The sequence below is a fragment of the Elaeis guineensis genome, chromosome 3 (assembly GCF_000442705.2).
Source record: "Elaeis guineensis isolate ETL-2024a chromosome 3, EG11, whole genome shotgun sequence".
Lineage (NCBI taxonomy): Eukaryota > Viridiplantae > Streptophyta > Magnoliopsida > Arecales > Arecaceae > Elaeis > Elaeis guineensis.
The window spans coordinates 16,690,469-16,708,774 of NC_025995.2; the positions used below are offsets into that span (position 1 = coordinate 16,690,469).

The 18,306-nt window shown below is 34.4% G+C and overlaps 1 protein-coding gene across 1 annotated transcript; it reads right to left on the minus strand.

Moving 5' to 3' along the window:
- Positions 1–12,065: 12,065 nt before the first annotated feature.
- On the minus strand, positions 12,066–13,154 carry LOC105033083 (uncharacterized). Its single transcript, XM_010907737.3, is given in 3 exon segments — positions 12,066–12,456; positions 12,459–12,786; positions 12,875–13,154. Coding segments are annotated over 3 exon segments (789 nt in total). The 5' UTR covers positions 13,061–13,154; the 3' UTR covers positions 12,066–12,181.
- Positions 13,155–18,306: the final 5,152 nt, after the last annotated feature.

Genomic DNA, 18,306 nt, shown 5'->3' on the forward strand with positions numbered 1-18,306 from the left:
GCAGCCGCGAGGACCTTCCTGAGAAGGTCCAAGCGACCACGGGCACCGCGACGTCCTTGTGGGATTAGTCTTTATTATATTTATATTTAGTATTTTTTATATTTTTATTGTACTATTTTTTTACGTTTAATATTTTTATTCTATTTAATAATATTAAATATTGATTCTATTTTATATTATTTAATTTAAATGATCGGATATTATGCTTTGTGCATATGGATACACATACTCGAATGTGTCTCAGAACATTAGGAGAGAAAAAGTTATGCTAAAAGGACTATAAAAATTATAACGTAAATAATAATATATCGAATATTGCTCTTTGAATTGATTTTGATGATTCAAAGTATTTGAGGGGATTCTAATGATTTTGACTTGAAAAAGATTTATTATATTTCAGGGGCAAAATCATAATTTTATCAGACCTGATTCGGAAGTCTCAAGAGCAAGAACAAAAGATGTGTAATCTATTGGAGGCAATTTCAACATTTTTGAAGTATATTTTGTAAGAAAAACAGTTTATTTTTTGAGTCGACCCCATGAATCGACTCATGGCTAAAAGAGCTGAACGGCACGCAAAATTTTTGGCTGGCACACTCTGTGAGTCGACCCCTTGACTTTCTTTCTGTAATTTTTATTTTTTAAATTTATTATTTTTTTGATATTTTTTTTAAATTTTAATTTTAAATGAGAAAAGTAAGTTGAAATGATATTTTTTATTTTAATTAAAATTAGATTTTTAAATCAAAATTATTTTTATATTTTTTAACGATCCTCTGACGCCGGCGACCAACGAAAAAGAGGGAGAGAGAGAGAGAGGAAGAGGGAGAGAGAGGAGGCAGCTCACTGCCTGCCGCTGTGCGCCGTGCCGCCGGAGAGACGCCGGAGAAGGGAGAAGAGGAGAAGAGGGAGAAGGAGAAGGGAGAAGGAGAGAAGAAGGGGGGAAGGAGAAAACGTCTTCCCTTCGAAATTTTTTTTTTTTCTCTTTTCTTTTTTTTAGTTTTTTAAATTTTTTTCTTATTTATTTAATTATTTTTTTATGATTTTTTTAATAAATAAATTTAATTAAAATTTATTTATTAATTTTTTAATGAGGATGTAATTTGAATGATAATTTTTAATTTAAATTAAAGTTAATTTTTTTTAAATTTATATTTATAATTTTATTTATTACCATTTTTTCTCTTTTATTTACTTCTTTTATGATATTTTTTTTAAAATTTAATTTATAATTTTTATAATTTTAGTTTTCTTCTTTTTTATCTTTTTGGCATTCTATTACGTATTTTTTTTCTTTATTTAAAATATTTTTAATAATTATATTTAAATTAATTTAGTTATTTAAAATGATATTTTTTATTTCAATTATAATTATAATTTTTATTTCTTAAAATTGAAAATTATAAATTTTGTTTTTCAATTAGAATTATAATTTTATTTTTTTTCAATTCTACTTTTTTCCTTTTTTTCTTTTTTAGGGTATTTTTTATTTTTTTAAATATTTTTTTCTTTTCTTGAGATAATTTTTTAAAAATATTTTGAAATGGACAACGTAATTTGAAATGATATTTTTTATTTGAATTAAAGTTAAATTTCTTATTTTTTTTTAAATTTAATTTATAAATTTCTTTTTTTCATATTTTTTCCTCATTTTTTCACTTTTTTATGCATTTATTTTTTTATCAAAATTTAATTCAAATTAAAATTTAATTTTTTTATTCAAATTTACAATTATATAATTTTTCTATTTTTTTCATTTCTTTCTGTTTTTATGAAATTTTTTTAGGCTATTTTTTTTATTTCTTTCAATATTTTTTAAATAAATTAATTTGAATTTGAGAAAGTAATTTGAAATGATATTTTTATTTTAATTAATTTTAAAAATTTTATTTATTTTAAATTTAAATTATAATTTTATTTTTTTGATTTTTTTTAAAATTTTGATTTTTTAATGACACTTTTTTTTTTTAATTTTTTATTTTTTTGAATATTTTTGGCAAGAATTTGAAATGATGTTTTTGAATTAAATTATAAATTTTAATTTTTTGAAATTTAAATTTATAATTTTTATTTCTTTCACATTTCTTTCTCTTTTTTTTTTTCTATGATATTTTTAATTTCTTAAATTTTTAAGATTTTTAGACATTTTTTTTAAAAAATTAATTTGAAAAAAAATCATCTAAAATTATTTTTTTATTTGAATTATATATTCAAATTTTAATATTTTAAATTTCATTCAAAATTAAAATTTTAATTTTTTATTAATTTAAAATTTAAAATTTTATTTTTTTCTATTATTTTCTGTTTTTTTTTAGGAGAAAAAAAGAAACGCCATTCAAAATGATGTTTTAAAAACGTCATTCAAAATAGTTTTTTTTTTTTTCCGGATGATACCAACGTGAAAAAAATTAGTGATGTGGCAGGGAGAAACGTCATTCAAAATGATATTTTTTTCTTTTATATTATTTTGATAAAAAAATTAGATTTTATATTATTTATATAAATATTTTTTTTATATTATTTAGGAAAAGAGCTCCCTCAAAACTCTTCGCTTTTCGTGCTGTCTGACAAAGATGGAAAGATCGAGAGAAAGAAAGTAGATCTTGGGAGAGAAAGAGAGAAGAAGAGCTTGAGACAGGGAGGGCAGGAGAGAGATGAAGAGACAAGATATAAAAGTGGAAAGAAAGATCATGAGAGAGGAGAGTGAAAGAAACAGAGGAGAGATGGGGAGATGAGATGACGTGTTTCAATCCGGTCCATGTTGGATTCCCACGTATAACTGATCTACCAAACAAGATTTTTCCTTTTTTTTCTAATTAATGATAAAAGGAGGCCAAAAGGAGTCACCCAGCATTTGTTCATAAAGATAAAAGAATTTACATCTTGGAAGAGAAAACAAGATCAGTTAGATAAAGAGATGGATAACAAGAACCCTTTCACAAGATCCATTGACAGGGGACATTGCTGAGGTAATGTGATGTCCATTTCACTCACATATACGGTGGGAAGGTAATTCAGTTGCGGACTTGTTAGCTAGGAAAGCTTTTGATGGTGACTTTGTTATTCATTCTAATCAGCCTATTCCTACTGAATTGAATCAACTTCTTGTGGCTGATGCTTATGGTACGAGATACTTGAGACTCTCTTGGTTCTGGTTTTGGGATTGTGACGTGTTATAATTTAACTTTTAGCTGGTACTTTAGAACCCTGTATTGTATCAAAAAAACAAGAACCCCAATGAAAATCAAATAATAAGAAGAGTGTATAGAATATTCTTTATTTTATTTCAAATTCTCTTAAAAGCTCATACTTTTCTTTTTTTAGAATAAATTACAATGACATCTTTTCAAATTTTAGTGATTTATACTTAAATCTAAAAATTTTATTTTTTTAATTAAACCTCAAAACTTAGATTTTTATTGTGATGCGGCCCAACCATCCAGCCAAGTCCAATGCTATTAATGGTAACTATACTGATTTATCCTCTTATTTTAAAATTAAGAAAACTACCGAGACACCCTTCGATAATTCACGATTTTCATTTATATCCAAAACTTTTAAAATGTTGTTGGCTCCGCCCCAAGGATTTGCTATGGTCCATATGATCTTCATTGGAGCTCTCAACCTACAGTTGCAGAACATGGAAAAGAAATTAACTGCATCCTCCCCGCAAAACTTGACCATTGCTCGATCACATGCCCTGCATCAAAATATCTATTATTTAGAGCTAAGAGTGGCTTGGTCTTGATTGGTTTTGGGTCTGACGAACTCATAGCAAAAGATTGTTGAATTAATAAAATCCTATGAAGAGAAGGTAGATCAACTCATCTGGCAGCAACACCTGCAATGCCTCTTTTTTTGGAAGTGCCAAGGAAGCTAGAAGCCACCTTGTTTTTATTGAGAGAATGAGGGAATACAGAGATTACTTACAGTGGAGATAGGGGACACAAGAGAAAGGTATTGTCTACAATATGCTCAAAAATTTGTGAGTACTTCGCAAGCAGCAGCAGAGGGAAAAGAGCAGAAGAGGGGACGGAAGAATTGAAGATCCCTCCCTTACTGATGAACAATGTTTGAAGCAGCAGCCACCACCTCGTTTGATTCTGTCCTCCCAAGCTAAGAAACAGAGTTCAATCTTCAGCCTCCCGGTTAACAGGACCAGGAGTAATATCTCCCAAAGCAGCCGAAGGTTTCAAATTGTTTCAGATTTCAGAATGCCCTGGCAATGTTCCATCTGATCCCAGGTGCTCCGAGAATTTGGAGGTGAGAATTTTTGTAGGATAGCAAACAAAGAGCACCTCTGTTAGCAAGTTGATCCCAAGCTTGACGCCGAGAGCTTGGCACTTTCCTTCTTCTCCAGGTGGATCAGAGGTTTTTGAAAGTTCGAAGGCAGCATGTGCAATGTCAAACCCACCGATATAGCCAAATCCAAAATTGACCCTATTAGTTTTATAACTTGGCTCTGTATCCTACATAAAATTTAGAAAAAATAAAAGATAAAAAAAATCATATAAATAAAATAATTATAACTTATATTTTTCTCTTTAATGACTCATATATCTTATTTTCTCACCTTTTTTTTTTTGGTCTCTCGCACTGCTTTGACATATCTCCCTCTCGCTTTCTCCTTCTTTCTCTTTTTTTATTAATTACTTCTTTATTTACTTTTTAATAATCTATCCAACCTTATTCATCCATCTCTTATATCTAAATCTTATATCAATTTATTTTTTATATCTTACAAGGACCACTCAAGATGAAAAAATAATTATAATATGTATCCTTTCTTTTTAATGACTCATATATCCTACCTCTCTCTCTCTCATGCCTTGTATCTCTCTTTCATTCTTTCTCTTTCTTTATTCATTACTTTTCTATTTATCTTTTAATGTCCCACGCCAATCCCATGGTCCCTATCTGTCTATCTCTTACATTTAAATCACACATCAATTTATTTTTTATACTCTAATCAATAAATATAATAAAAAACCTATATATTCTTCTTATCTCTCTTCTCAATCAGAATTAGATATATTTTTTTAATTTTTTTATAATATTTTTTAAATTTTTTTGTGTCTTACTTTTTTTACTCATATCAAATATATATGATTAAAATAATTTTTGATTAGCCATTATAATTTTAATATTTAATAATATCTTTAATTTTATTATGATTTTTATTTATAATATTTTATTATAAAATATTTAAATATTATATTTATCTTTTTACATATTTTATTTTTAAAAAATAATATTTTATTTTTAAATAAATAATATTTTTATTTTTTTGCAGCTTCTTTATTTTTTTATTATATTGATTCTATAAAATAAATTTTTTTTGAATTCGTTACTGTACATGCATAATAAATAAAATTGAAAAATTCTTCCACAGCCACAAGTGCTCTCTCCAATACCCTCTTCGCAACCTCAACGACACTTGGCAATATTCGGTGAATGGATGGCCAACAAACCGAGGGCACTTTTGAGGATATGGTCAAGGGTCAGATCCTCTATACAGTGGAATCCAGAGTACCAATGCAAGAAATGACTGGGATTTCCATTTGGTAAATGACTACCCAATTCACAGGAAGTGACGCTTCTCCATTATCCTCACCCATGTGGGCATCAGCGACGCCTCTCCATGAAGTTGCCAAAGTTTCCGCCGCCGGCGACCCCTCGCCACAGAGCTACGAAAGTCTTCACCATCAGGCGAGTTCCCACCTCGACAACTCATCGAATAATTCCTCGAGCTCCTGCTGCATACCATCCCTTGGATGGCATCCAGACCAATTTGAAGGAGCTCATCGCCAAAGTCATCAAGTAATCCCATGCTAAAAGATCACACAAGAGAACATCCGTTGTTAAGTTGGAGGTGGTTTGGGGCTTGGGAAAATAGGGAGGATGCAGCAATGGAGGTGGTGATGGGGGAGCAAAGATTGGTGCTCTCAAGCAAGGGCATGCAGGAAAACAAATTGAGCTCTTAGTCCTCCAGAGCTTATTTATAGTCTCCAAGGTTGAATGTAGCTTAATTATATCTAAATTTATATCATAGTTGTTGCGGCCAATCCTCTCGTCGCCTGGTCGTCGGGAACGAGCGCCTGCAAAGAATGTCCACACTGACCGGAGGCGGCTCCGGCGGGGATCCTCCGACGGTCAAGTCAGAGAGAAGACTAGGCAACAGCGAAATGAAAACAGAGAGCTCAACGAGAGAGAGGGAGAGCTAGAGAGGAGGGGTTCAGGGGTTTCGAATCGATCTCCTCCAGCACTGTTGCCTTCCCCGTTTTATAGTAGAGCACGGCATGGCGCCGTCATTAATGGCGCAGACAATGGGAGGAGTTGTCAAATCGTCGGAGGCTGTCAAAGTCGCCGTGCACTGTCAAATCGCCGCGGGTTGTCAGAATCAACCCATGTCCTTGGCAAGATAATGTTCCAGGGCGGTCACACAACACGTCCTTGACAAAACAACAGCCCATAGCGGTCGTACGGCATTTGGGAGGGCTGGCCGATCATACGTCGGTATTCGGCTACCGAGACGTCGGCTGATGACCCGGAGGCACCGTCGGCTGGTCTGGTGTCTTGCTTAAGTCGGACGTCGGCTGCCACCCCCGACAGTGAGTCGGTAATATGGATTCGGCCGCTCCGTCGGTCGGGAACAGCATGGGTCGGTTCGGCCGACACACCTTTGGTCGGATATTGTCGGCAGCCGTCTGTCGGAGTCGTCGGTCGAGTCGTCCGTTGGGTCATCCGTCGGTCGTCGTCGGGTCGTCCGTCAGTCGTCGTCGGGGTCGTCCGTCGGGATCGTCCGTCGGTCGTCGGTCGGAGTCGTCCGTCGAGATCGTCCGTCGAGTCATCTGTCGGGCCGTCCATCGGTATATCCAACAATAGTTTCAACTATATATGCTCATAGAATTATAAAAAAGGTCAGCTTTATGAATCTTTCTTTGGAAGCAATCTACAAAATAATTTGTGTAAATTTTGGCTTTACTCGTCTAACATGAGTATCAGAGAATTTGTTAACATAATGGAATGAATAAAAAAAGGGGTAGAGAAAGTCGTAGTGGTCTAATCTTCCATTCCATCTGTGCACAAAAATAAGTCATCAATAACAAGTATAACCACCAAGAACAATGCCTCAACCCTTGTATACAGAATCAAAGCTCTAAACACATACTATCATCCTTCTCCTCCTATAACAAAATTTCTATACATCATCCTCCACCTCGTCCCGTCAGCCTCCTCGAACCTCCATGTTAGATTTTCCTCTTAATAGGCAGCACCTCTACCCGCTCCACAATATGATTTGCAAGAGTTCTATGGATCCGAGACACTACATTCTTTCTTTGAAAAAACACAGGCGTTCTGTTCTAACTATATCTTCTAATGAGAACTTCTTTATGCACCATGGATGGTAAAAAAAATTTAACGTAAAATATACCACTTTATATGATTGATCTATATAGTCATCATTTTCCAATGCACATTTAATATTCACAGTTTTACTTTTTTTATTTAAAATTTTATATGATAAAAATATTCTTGTTCTTTGGAAAAAATTATGACATTGATTTTCTGCATACAGGATAGATGGTCCAGGATGTTATAATATAGAAGGGATATTTTTATCCAATTACTTTCCAACGCACATTTAATGCCTACAGTTTTACTTTTTTGTTTGAAAATTTTGAAAAAAATATTCCTGCTCTTTAGAACAAACTATGACATTCTGTGATGTATTATGATATCCTACGTCAAAATTATAACTTTCTGCACGCAGGATGTCATAATATGAATTTAAGATGTCATGATTTTTTTAAAAAATAAGAATATTTTGTTATTCAAAATTTTAAATAAAAAAATGAAACTACAGATATTAAATGCAGATTGAAAAATGATGACTACGTAGATCAATCACATAAAAATATACTCCATATCAAATTTTTTTACCACCCGTGATGCACAAAAACTTTTGCATCTTCTGATAGATGGTTACCCATATATCCCAATCCTTGCGTTTGCTCTTCACAGACCAACATTCTCTTCATCTAGACCCCAGGATCCCATAGATTCCCGGTTGATTGAACACCAAGTGCTTTCCTGACCACTCATAAAAGCTTGACAAACTAACACCTTGGAACTGTATGTTCCTACTTTTCTGCCGCCTTATTGCATATAAAACAAATATGGCCGAACAAAAATCTTTTGGTGCACGCACCGGAGAATATCGTTTAAGACGGGCCATGTTTCCTCTGTCGCCCAACTCAGGAAGAAAAAAAAAAAAAAACAAACAAACATCAAAGCAGGACCGAACTTGTCCGACCAATGAAGTCAATCAATCCCGTATATTTGAAAAAACAAAAGAAAAACCGAAATCGCATGCATCTAGAGAGGCCGCCCACCCACATTTTCTCTTCTTCCTTCTTGTGCTTTTCTCCTCGTGTGAAGAATTTTTCTCCTCATCTTGTGAATTTTTCTCCTCCTACGAATTTCTTCTACGTAGAAGTGTCTAGAATATAAATTTATTAGTATACAATATATAGCTAAATGATATATATATCTCATAAAATAGTCATCCAACATCTCGATATATGCTTTCTAATAGATTAGCACAAAACTTTTAAAATACATGTTATATGATCCAATGATGCATCTTAGCAAAATAATCATCTAGCTCCTCAATATATATCGCTAGATAAATCAATACAGAATTTTAAAATATAATATTCATAAATATACATTATATGACTAGATGATATTTAACAAAATAGTCATCTAGTATCTCAATACGCATGTCCAAATAAATTTATATAGTTTTTATTGTGTTCACCAATATATAACATATAACAAAGTGATATATATTTATTGACTTCTTGATATATACCATAAATTTCTTTGATATATATCTAGCGATAATCTAACACATATCCTTGTATAAGTTGATATATAAATTTGAGAATATGATATTCACTAATATACTGCAAATGTCAAGTGATCTATATCTAACAAAAGAGTAATATAGCATCCCAATATACATCTTCAAATAAATCGATACACAGTTTTCAAACATCATAATTATTAATACATACCATATGATCAGGTGATATACATCTATAAAATAGTCATCTAATATTTCAATACATATCATGAAATAAATCGATACATAATTTCTAAAATATAATATTCATTATTAATTTTTTAATATATATTATAAATTTTTTTAATTTAAAAAAAAAAGAGAGATTTGAATAAGTAGAAGAAGATTCGGAAGAAAAATATACTCTCATGGAAGAAGGAAGAGAGCTTGATAAAGAAAAGGTTGCATTGAGAGAGGCTTAGCCAGGGAAAAAAAATAAAAAAAAAAGGAAGAAGATGAAGCAAACAGATGGCCTCTCTTCACACACATGATTTTTTTTTTTTTATATATTTGTTAAGTCACGAAAATGCTAAACTTTGTTGATAGGAAGAATCATATTCTAATTTAATTTTTGGAGTGCTACAGAAAATAACATGATATTCTCGGATGCGTGCATCAAAAGACCTTTGTTCAATCTAACCTCTATTCCAACCCATACATGTTAAATTATCAGCAGGCATCTGAATAGCAGGGAAATTATAGGATTCTAATTATTGAAAAATCTAATGTACTAATAGTTATTTTTTTTATGCCATGACCAAAGTTTGCACAATCAATTGATGCAGGTAACTTTTGCTTCTACCAACCTCACCATGACTTGTTGGAAGGTGCATGGAAGAACTAGCAAGACCTTGATGAACCATGCTGCACATAAAAGAGAGCATCTCTTGATTTGCTACTGTCTGTGATTGGACCAATCCCTCTTTGTTTAATGGAAGAATAATATTTTTCTAATGTCTATTTGTTGCAGCCTCTGAAAAACGAATCGTTTGGCATACAGAAACAATTAAAGCACGCAAAGACCGCAGATCCTGTAGGTTTACAAACAACAATTATATTGAGAATCATGATTATAGATTTAATACAATTAGATGTCAAGGGAGGTCATAATCTAAGTCACCACCAAGATAAATTGAACTGAAAATTTTACAAATTCATAAATTAGACAAATACAATCACGAGAAACTACAAAACAATCAGGTCAACATTCATAAATATTTAAAAATATCTTTAAAGTAGATCGGCCTAAATCTTATAAAAAAAATAAAAATCTTAACAAGCTTTTTTTTTTTTTTTTTTTTTTTATTATGAAAAGATCTACTTAACATAAATCAGACCAGTTCAATCAAACCGAACCGAACCTTATATATTATATAATCCTATAAATTCTACTTTCAATCTTACCTGGTCCATGGTAAGATTTTTCAAACAGCTGCTAATAAAATTTTTTAAATAAATTTTTAAAAATTATCTGAGTCTATAAAATATGATTCGATCCAATCAATTCGATCAATATTTCAATCCACTATAAATAAATTTAAATTTAAATTAAATAAATTTAAATCAAATCAATTCATTTAATTTATTTAATAAATAATTAAATTTAAATTTTAAATATTTAATTTATTTAATATTTAAATCGAATTGAATCAAATAATTATTTAGACTGTTTAACCTACCTATTACACAATTATCTAACTTATTTAATCTATTTAATATTTATTTAATTTATTTATAATTTATTTAATTCAATTTATTTAATCTAATTTAATTTATCTAATAAATAATTAAATAAATAATAACTTATCTAATAAATAATTAAATAAATCAAATTATTTATTTATTAAATTGATCAATTAAAATTTAAATTTTTAATTTATTTAATAAATAAATTAAATTTAAATTAATATTTTTAATCCGAAATTTGATCTGATCTGATTACCATCTCTAAATTATCTTCACTTGATTACCACCCCTAAAATTAAGAGATCTCGATTACCATCTCTAAAATTATCTTCACTCAATTACCACCCCTAAAATTACCTTCAAAGCATGACTCAATTATCACCCCTAAATTTACCTTCAAGACAGCAATCTAATTGTCCCAAAGACAAAATTAAAAACCATTATACAATTAATTTATCATAATATTTTTAATATTTTATAAAAATTAAAAGATATCTATATCATCGAGATATTTAGAAAATTTTAATTTGTTACCAATTTTTTAATTATATCCTATAAAATAATATTTTATTATTAATCTTAATTTTTATTTTTTAAAAAAAATTACTATAAACAATGGAAGAAAGGAGTGGAGACACGATGATAGTGGCGAAAAAGGACAAAGCACATGAGAATGGTTTGAGGTGGAGGTGAAGATGGAGAGAGAGAGAAGCGAAGGTGGGGAGGGTGAAAAAAAATAATAATAATAAGAGGGGAAAGAAGAGTCGAGAGAATAATAACAGAGACGGAAGAGGATGGATGTTATAGAGAAAGGGTCACCGAAAAATAGATGGGTCATCACCCTTACTCTCTTTCTTTTGATCATCCACCTCTTCCTAAGCCTCCCATCTCCATCCACTTCCATCCTCTTTCAAACCTCCCTTCCATCAAAACTGAAGTACCCCCACCATCACCGCTACAACCGCCGCCTCCTTCGAGGCTCAAGACCATTTTGAAAAAAAACCTTTTTAAAAAATAACCATCTGCTTCCAAGAACTACCATCTGGTTCAATTTAAAAAATGAAGTTGAGATCAGTTGAAAAATGATCTGAAGATCTGAGATATTTACGGCACCAACCCCGTCCGGCCAAAACCCAGTACCAATTGACAGATCCCCACCCGTTCACATCCAACCAAACGGCAAAAGATTAGAATAGAAGCAGTAAAAAACCAAAAATACCGTCTCAAGCAGCCCAGCCAAACCCTACATAATTTTGCACAAGGGCGTAACAGAGATCAGCCAAGAAAAACCAACGCCCGACTAAAACGACGTATTTCGCCAGATCAAACCTCCAACTTAGGCGCACGTTGACGAGAAAGCACGTGGAAATGCTAACCTACGCCAGGAATTTTCTACGTCCCTCAAGCGACGGCGTGATCTCCACGCCACGTGCCACACAGTTTTCTTGCCCAAAACAAAACCATGAGATAAACGGAAGCGGTATACAAATTTTTTTTACTCTTAAGAGAGATAAAAGAGAGGTGTGCAGGTACCTAACTACCCCTACAACACCATTAAATTTACAAACAAATGCCCCTCAACGTCTACTTCTTGGCCTTCCTCGCAGGGGCCTTCCTCACCGAAGGCTTCGCGGACACCTTCCCGGCTTTCACCTTCTTCGGCGCGACCTTCTTCGGGACGGCCTTGGGCTTCGCCGGAGAAACCGCCTTCTTCCCGGGCGCGTCCTTGGCGGAGGTCTTCGCCGACTTCGCAGGCCGGCTCTTCGCCTTCGGCTTGGCCACCTTCGCTGCAGGCTTCGGCTTCACCGGAGCCTTGCGCTTGGCCGCTGCCGGCTTCGGCTTCGGCTTCGCTTCAGCTTGGCGGCAGGCTTGGGCTTGGGCTTGGGCTTGAGCTTAGGCTTCGGCTTGGTGGCCACGGTGGGCTTCGGCTTGGGCTTTGGTTTGGACTTCACCGCAGCGGAGGCGGAGGCAGGCTTAGCCGGAGCTCGGAGGCGAGAGGGTGGGAGCTTGTAGGAGTTTTTGATCTTGTTCAGCTTGCCACCGGCCGTGAGCTTCTTGAGCTGGACGAGGAGAAGCTTGCGGAAGTTAGGAGGCAAGCGAGCCTTGTGCTTGTCTTCAATAAACTTGGCGATCGCGTACTGGCTCGATCCAGTCCTCTCCTTCAACGACGTGATCGCCTCTCCAATCATCTAGGGTTTCAAAGCACAGTCAAGCGATCAGATCCATCGAAATCGATAGAAAAAGGGGAATTAGGGATCGAAATGGGCCAGGTCTCACCTCGATGTACGGGGGATGGGCAGGAGGAGATCGGGGCTTCCGAGGAGCGGAGGGCTTTTTGGCCTTGGCCTCCTTCACTTTCTTCGGCTTGGCCGCGGTATCCTCCACCACGGGCTCCGCCGGCTCCACCGGCGCCGGATCCTGGACCTGCTCCTCCACCGCCGGCGTGGTCTCTTCTCCCGACATGGCTTAAAGATCGAGAACAAACGGGACTAGTCTTGGGGTTTCAGCTGGCACAAGGGATATCAAAATGATGGGGTGAGGTGGAAGCGGATGGTAGGAGCCGGCGATTTAAATAGGGACCGACGGGGGAAACGGTAGACAAGACGTGAGAGCTGATTGGTCCGAGCTCTCTCCACTCGGATCCTCACCCTCTTAATTTTAAATTTGGACCGTTGGATTATTTGGTCATCGACGACTGAGGGGAGTTGAGTGCGTGGAAATGATATCAGAACATGGTGGAGGCAGGGGAATTGGGTGGGATTGGGTGTGCTTTCCCTCTCTCGTTTTCTGGGAATAACTTGAACTGACATCTATGGATTTAAGTGAAACTTAGACCATTTGAAAGCACTGGAGCTTAACTTTCAAGTGAATGTGATATTATTCAATTTGGTGCAGTGGTTCGAGAGAATTTAAGCCTCAAATCTACATTGGTCATGTACATGGTTTTGTGTGAGTTTTGCAAGGTCTTTAGGCTCTCGAGGAGAAGATCGGGCAGTTTGATGAAAATTTGCAATTGGAGATGATAGTAGTCAAGCAGAGAGATCCAAAGAACTTGGAATCATGCAAATCTAGTAAGGAATGAGTGAGATATGATGGCTCAAAAGCCATACAACTGAAACAAGCAATAAGATGTTTTGGCAGGCCTAACATCCAAAGATCATCTCCAGTACATAATTATGTGAATGATTTCTATGGTGTTAGCAAATTCATGGACAGATTGGAGAAGGAATGGACTTCTAGAACATATAGGTGAGGGTGAAATTGTTCAATTATTATAAAGTCTGAAAATTGCTTTGCACATGAAGATAATCAAGCAATGGTGGCTACTCCTATGTCCCTTTCTATATGAACCGGAAACTCTATAATTATTATGATTTACAGCTAGTCATCTTTAGTTTTTTCCTTTTAGTGCAAGAATGATGAAATCTTATTCTCAACATATAAAAAAATATCATGATGAAAAATGTGGATATGCTCGTCAGCGTTCATTATCAAGAGTGCCTATAGCTCAAACCTACTGATTTACTATAAGGGACACGCCTCCTAGCTTCAACAAAGAACCATGATGTCTATGTGGTATGTTAAGCCATTTCCAAAAATTTGAGAATATCTAATGTAATCTAAATGAAATATATCAAAGATATGAATTACATCTAAAAATTTAACTCTAATGTGTCGAAGACTTATACAATATTGTTCACTATTTCATATGATGTTGGGGTTAACTACATAGTTTTGATTTTGAGGTTCCGAACCTATAAAGCTGGTAAAACACGCATGTTCCTATATTTCCATTTCAGCTAGTGTTCTTTAGGTTCGATCCATTTGCTTTTAGCTATAATCATTGTATTTTAGTTATTACACTAAGTGGACCATTCTATGCCCTTTTTTTTTTTTTTTTTTTTGGGTCTTTTATGTGGGAGGACGATTCTCTCAATCAGATGAGACTATAATGGCTATTAAAGGTTCTCAATCAAGAATCCTTAAGTCGATGCCTGCTTCCTACTGGGAACCAATGCATTAATTGTTCCATCAACCTATTATCTGATTAAGAAGTTTTGATTTCAAATTCTAATTTTTCTCACAAGGATCAAAATTGATGTCTGCTCGTTGTTGCAAGATTGGCCATATATCATAAGTCTATCGAGAAGGGAAGGAAATCAGGATTCTCAATTGAATCAAATTGCTGCCACACATGAATCTCAACAACAACAAGAACAACAAAGTGATATAATATCTGACTGGGAGATGGAGTCAACAGGGATCCTTTTAACAACATAAGTTTCCATACCATTGGGGGTACTCTCTCCCATTGATAAAGCTGATTTGGTTAATGCCTTTAAGAGACGAGATAAAAATTTTCACTTATTTCTAGTAGTGAAGCATAAAAGATAAGTGGCCTGCTTCACACTTGCGTCTGTCACTCAGAAGATCCTTGAGGAGGCTTTGTATCTCATATTTATCAGAGGACATATCTTCCTATTGGACTGGTAGATTTTTATTCAGAAGAAATGAACTAAATTAAGGCTTGTATTCTCTTGCCACAACTTGCTCTTGGGTCATTCAGTCAAAAAGAAATTAACATGATTTTTTCTTCCCTTCTCGTACTTCTTTCATTTTCTGAATAAAAAACGATCAGGCTTCACCAAGTCTTTTCTCAATAAACAAAACCATTTATTCCAGAAAAAGGATGCATTTGGAAACTGATTTGCCCATTTCTTGTGAGACTTAACTCATTCTTTTGAATCAATCTCTTGGTTTAACCACTTCTTGTGCACGTCTCCTTAATATCAATAAGCTTATTGCGTAGCTAGTAGCCTTCAATGCACCAACCTTGTTAGTACGTTTCAGAGCATGATAAAGTAATTAGCCATGCACTTCCAAAATCTGATCAATTTCAATATATATATTGAGACTAGTCGATCTTCTCCAAACAAAAAGGTTGCTCTGGGAGATTTGTAGAGTTTTGCAATGAGGTCTCAAGGACTAAAAGGTGACCCAATTCCATGTTCACCGACAGTTTCTGATATCTTGAACGTCTTTCAGTAGTGTTGTTTCAGGTTTAAATATGAAAAAAGAATTAATTTCTTTGGGAAACTTGAGAAGTTTGTTTAACCTAAGCATCAAGCTAAAACGGCTGGTCCTTTGGGAGGATATAAGCAGTCTTAGGGGGCTTAATCATTGACCAAGGACTTATTACTGGGTATATTAATAACGTGATTGCTTAAAAATGTAATTGCTTAAAGGCCATGACATTAGCCATTTTGCTATGGCCAGAACAGTAGATACCTTTGATCCTTGCTCCATAGTCATCTGGATATGTTTAATGCAACTCAACTATGTGGACCAATAGAAAAGTTTCTCAATACATCTAGAGTACTTTTATGTTTCTTCATCTACAACAAATCTTCCTTAGATCATGCCCTGAGGACCAGTTACATGGAATGCCATCTTTTGACTGACAAGAGAGAGACGAGGTAGAACTCATTTCAAATTTAGACAATAAAGGGAATGAAAAAAGTTGAGAAGGGCCTCAAAGGGAACCAAAGAACAATGATAACAACTAGTATTGGTAGCTTTTAGGATAATCAAGCTGGACTAGCATATTTACAAAGCTGGCCTTGTTTAAATTCAGATTCTTCACCAAGTGAAGGTTTTCCTTTCTTACTAGTGGAGCTGACTTGTTACTCAAATCCCTTCAATCTAAGGATCTAGATTTCTATCTTGTATATATACTCCACGTACAATCAATCAAACTAACCATCCAAACCTCTACCAAAATTTGCCATGGTATTGATCAAGGAGATCGCTAGACTTAATATGGACCACTTTAGCCCATACAAGGAGGATTGGATAAGGTCTAAGAGCAGTCCATGAGTAAGATCCATCACATCGAGAAACAAATTATGTGCTAGAGAAGAGAGAGAGAGAGAGAGAGAGAGATTAGCTTTAGGTTCCCTAGTTGCCTTAGACCAGCTTTGCGCAGCAGAATAATATCAGCTAATTGCAAATTATGTAACCCCGGTATCAATGAGTTAGCATTGAGACCAAAAATGAGCTCTGCATTTCTAGCCTCATATAGATTTTTTGCTGAGAATGCACAAAGCAAGCACGATCATAAATAGTAAAGTGGTTCACCTTGCTTAAGTTCTCTCACAGGGATTTATGTACTGGGAAAGCCATTGAGATGGGAAGTGAGCTTTCATGAACTACAAACCTTGGTCCAACCTAAAACAAAAACTGAGGATGAACAATATGAGTTTCAGGATATTATTAAAGAAGCCTGGAAGGAACTTGTTATCTAGGACAAGTTATTAGCTGGCTGAATCAAGCTGAAAGGAGCTCAACATTTTGGCATAGAAAATTGTTTCAAGAAACTCATCAAGCTGAAGACTTTTATTGAGAAGATAGTTGCATTTGATCCCAATAACTGAATCTTATAGGCAAAAACTTAACTTGGATAAATACCAGCTCAATCATTTTCTTTTCTTGGATGTCTATAGGTGCAAAAAATCCTCAACTATGATGGAAAAAAGAAGAAGAAATTAAGGAATTCGATGCTTTATCACACTTCGCTCAAGGTCCAATGAAATAGAAGACCCAATCACCAAATTAATTATGATTCAGATGGTTATGATTGGTTCAACAATAATCATGCTGACAAACATGTATTCTCTAATTTTGATTTGTTCTTCTCAGATGGACATTTCTCTACTTTAATCACTTTCTATTGTGGTTTTAATCATGATGACAAAATGTTTATTTCTAGACCCAGTTGAAAGTGCAAGTCAAAGACTTCGTTTTAACTTTGTAGCAGCGGTGCTACTTATCCTCATGGAGTTTCAAGTATCTTCATCACTTTTTGCTGGATCGGTATTTGCAGTAATATTTGTGATGCTATTGTCACCAATCACTCTTCTCATGCTTTGCTCTCCAATAGCTCTTACTCTTAAAGAGGATTATTCAGCCACTTTTACTAAAGTTTGTCCTGTCATGTGACATAATATTACTAAGATTTGTCTCATAAAAAATCATCCCTAAAATTATGTCTAAATTTGTAGGAGCATCCTTTAAAATCCAAAATATGATTAATGGATCTTAAATTGACCAGCAGAGAGCACAGGATTGTTTAATCTGACAATTGGATATAACAAGGCTTGCAATGGACTAGAATGGTCATGTGAATTATATCCTGGCTTCCCTGATAGCTTAAATTATTTAATAATGGCTACCAAACTTAGCTGCTATTTTTCAGTTTTTGGAATGAAAATCAGGCTAGTTTCTCGAATTATTTCATACTTGAAGATGATCCGCTTTACTTGTTTACTAAAGTAACTAATGTTTCAATCACAAATTATGCATTTTATGTGAAGGGAATAATTCAATATAGTTCTCCGCTCTGAAGGTTCTTGGCTTTATTATCATAAGTCATTTTGTATTGGTATTCACATATTTCCCAATAATAAATGAGCTCTATACATTTCATATCTCCATAGATGGAGCTTAAATCGGCAAGTCAATGAAAACAAAGTTTCTTATATATAGCAAGGCTTCATATATGGATTATCTCAAAGGTTATTAGTATCATTTGAAAGTACTAACTTTTCGTTACTTATTTGGGCAATCCATTACCAAAGGAAGATATCTAAGAAAGCATTCGACGAAGGATACAGATGCAGTACCTACTATCTACACCTTTGCTACATTTA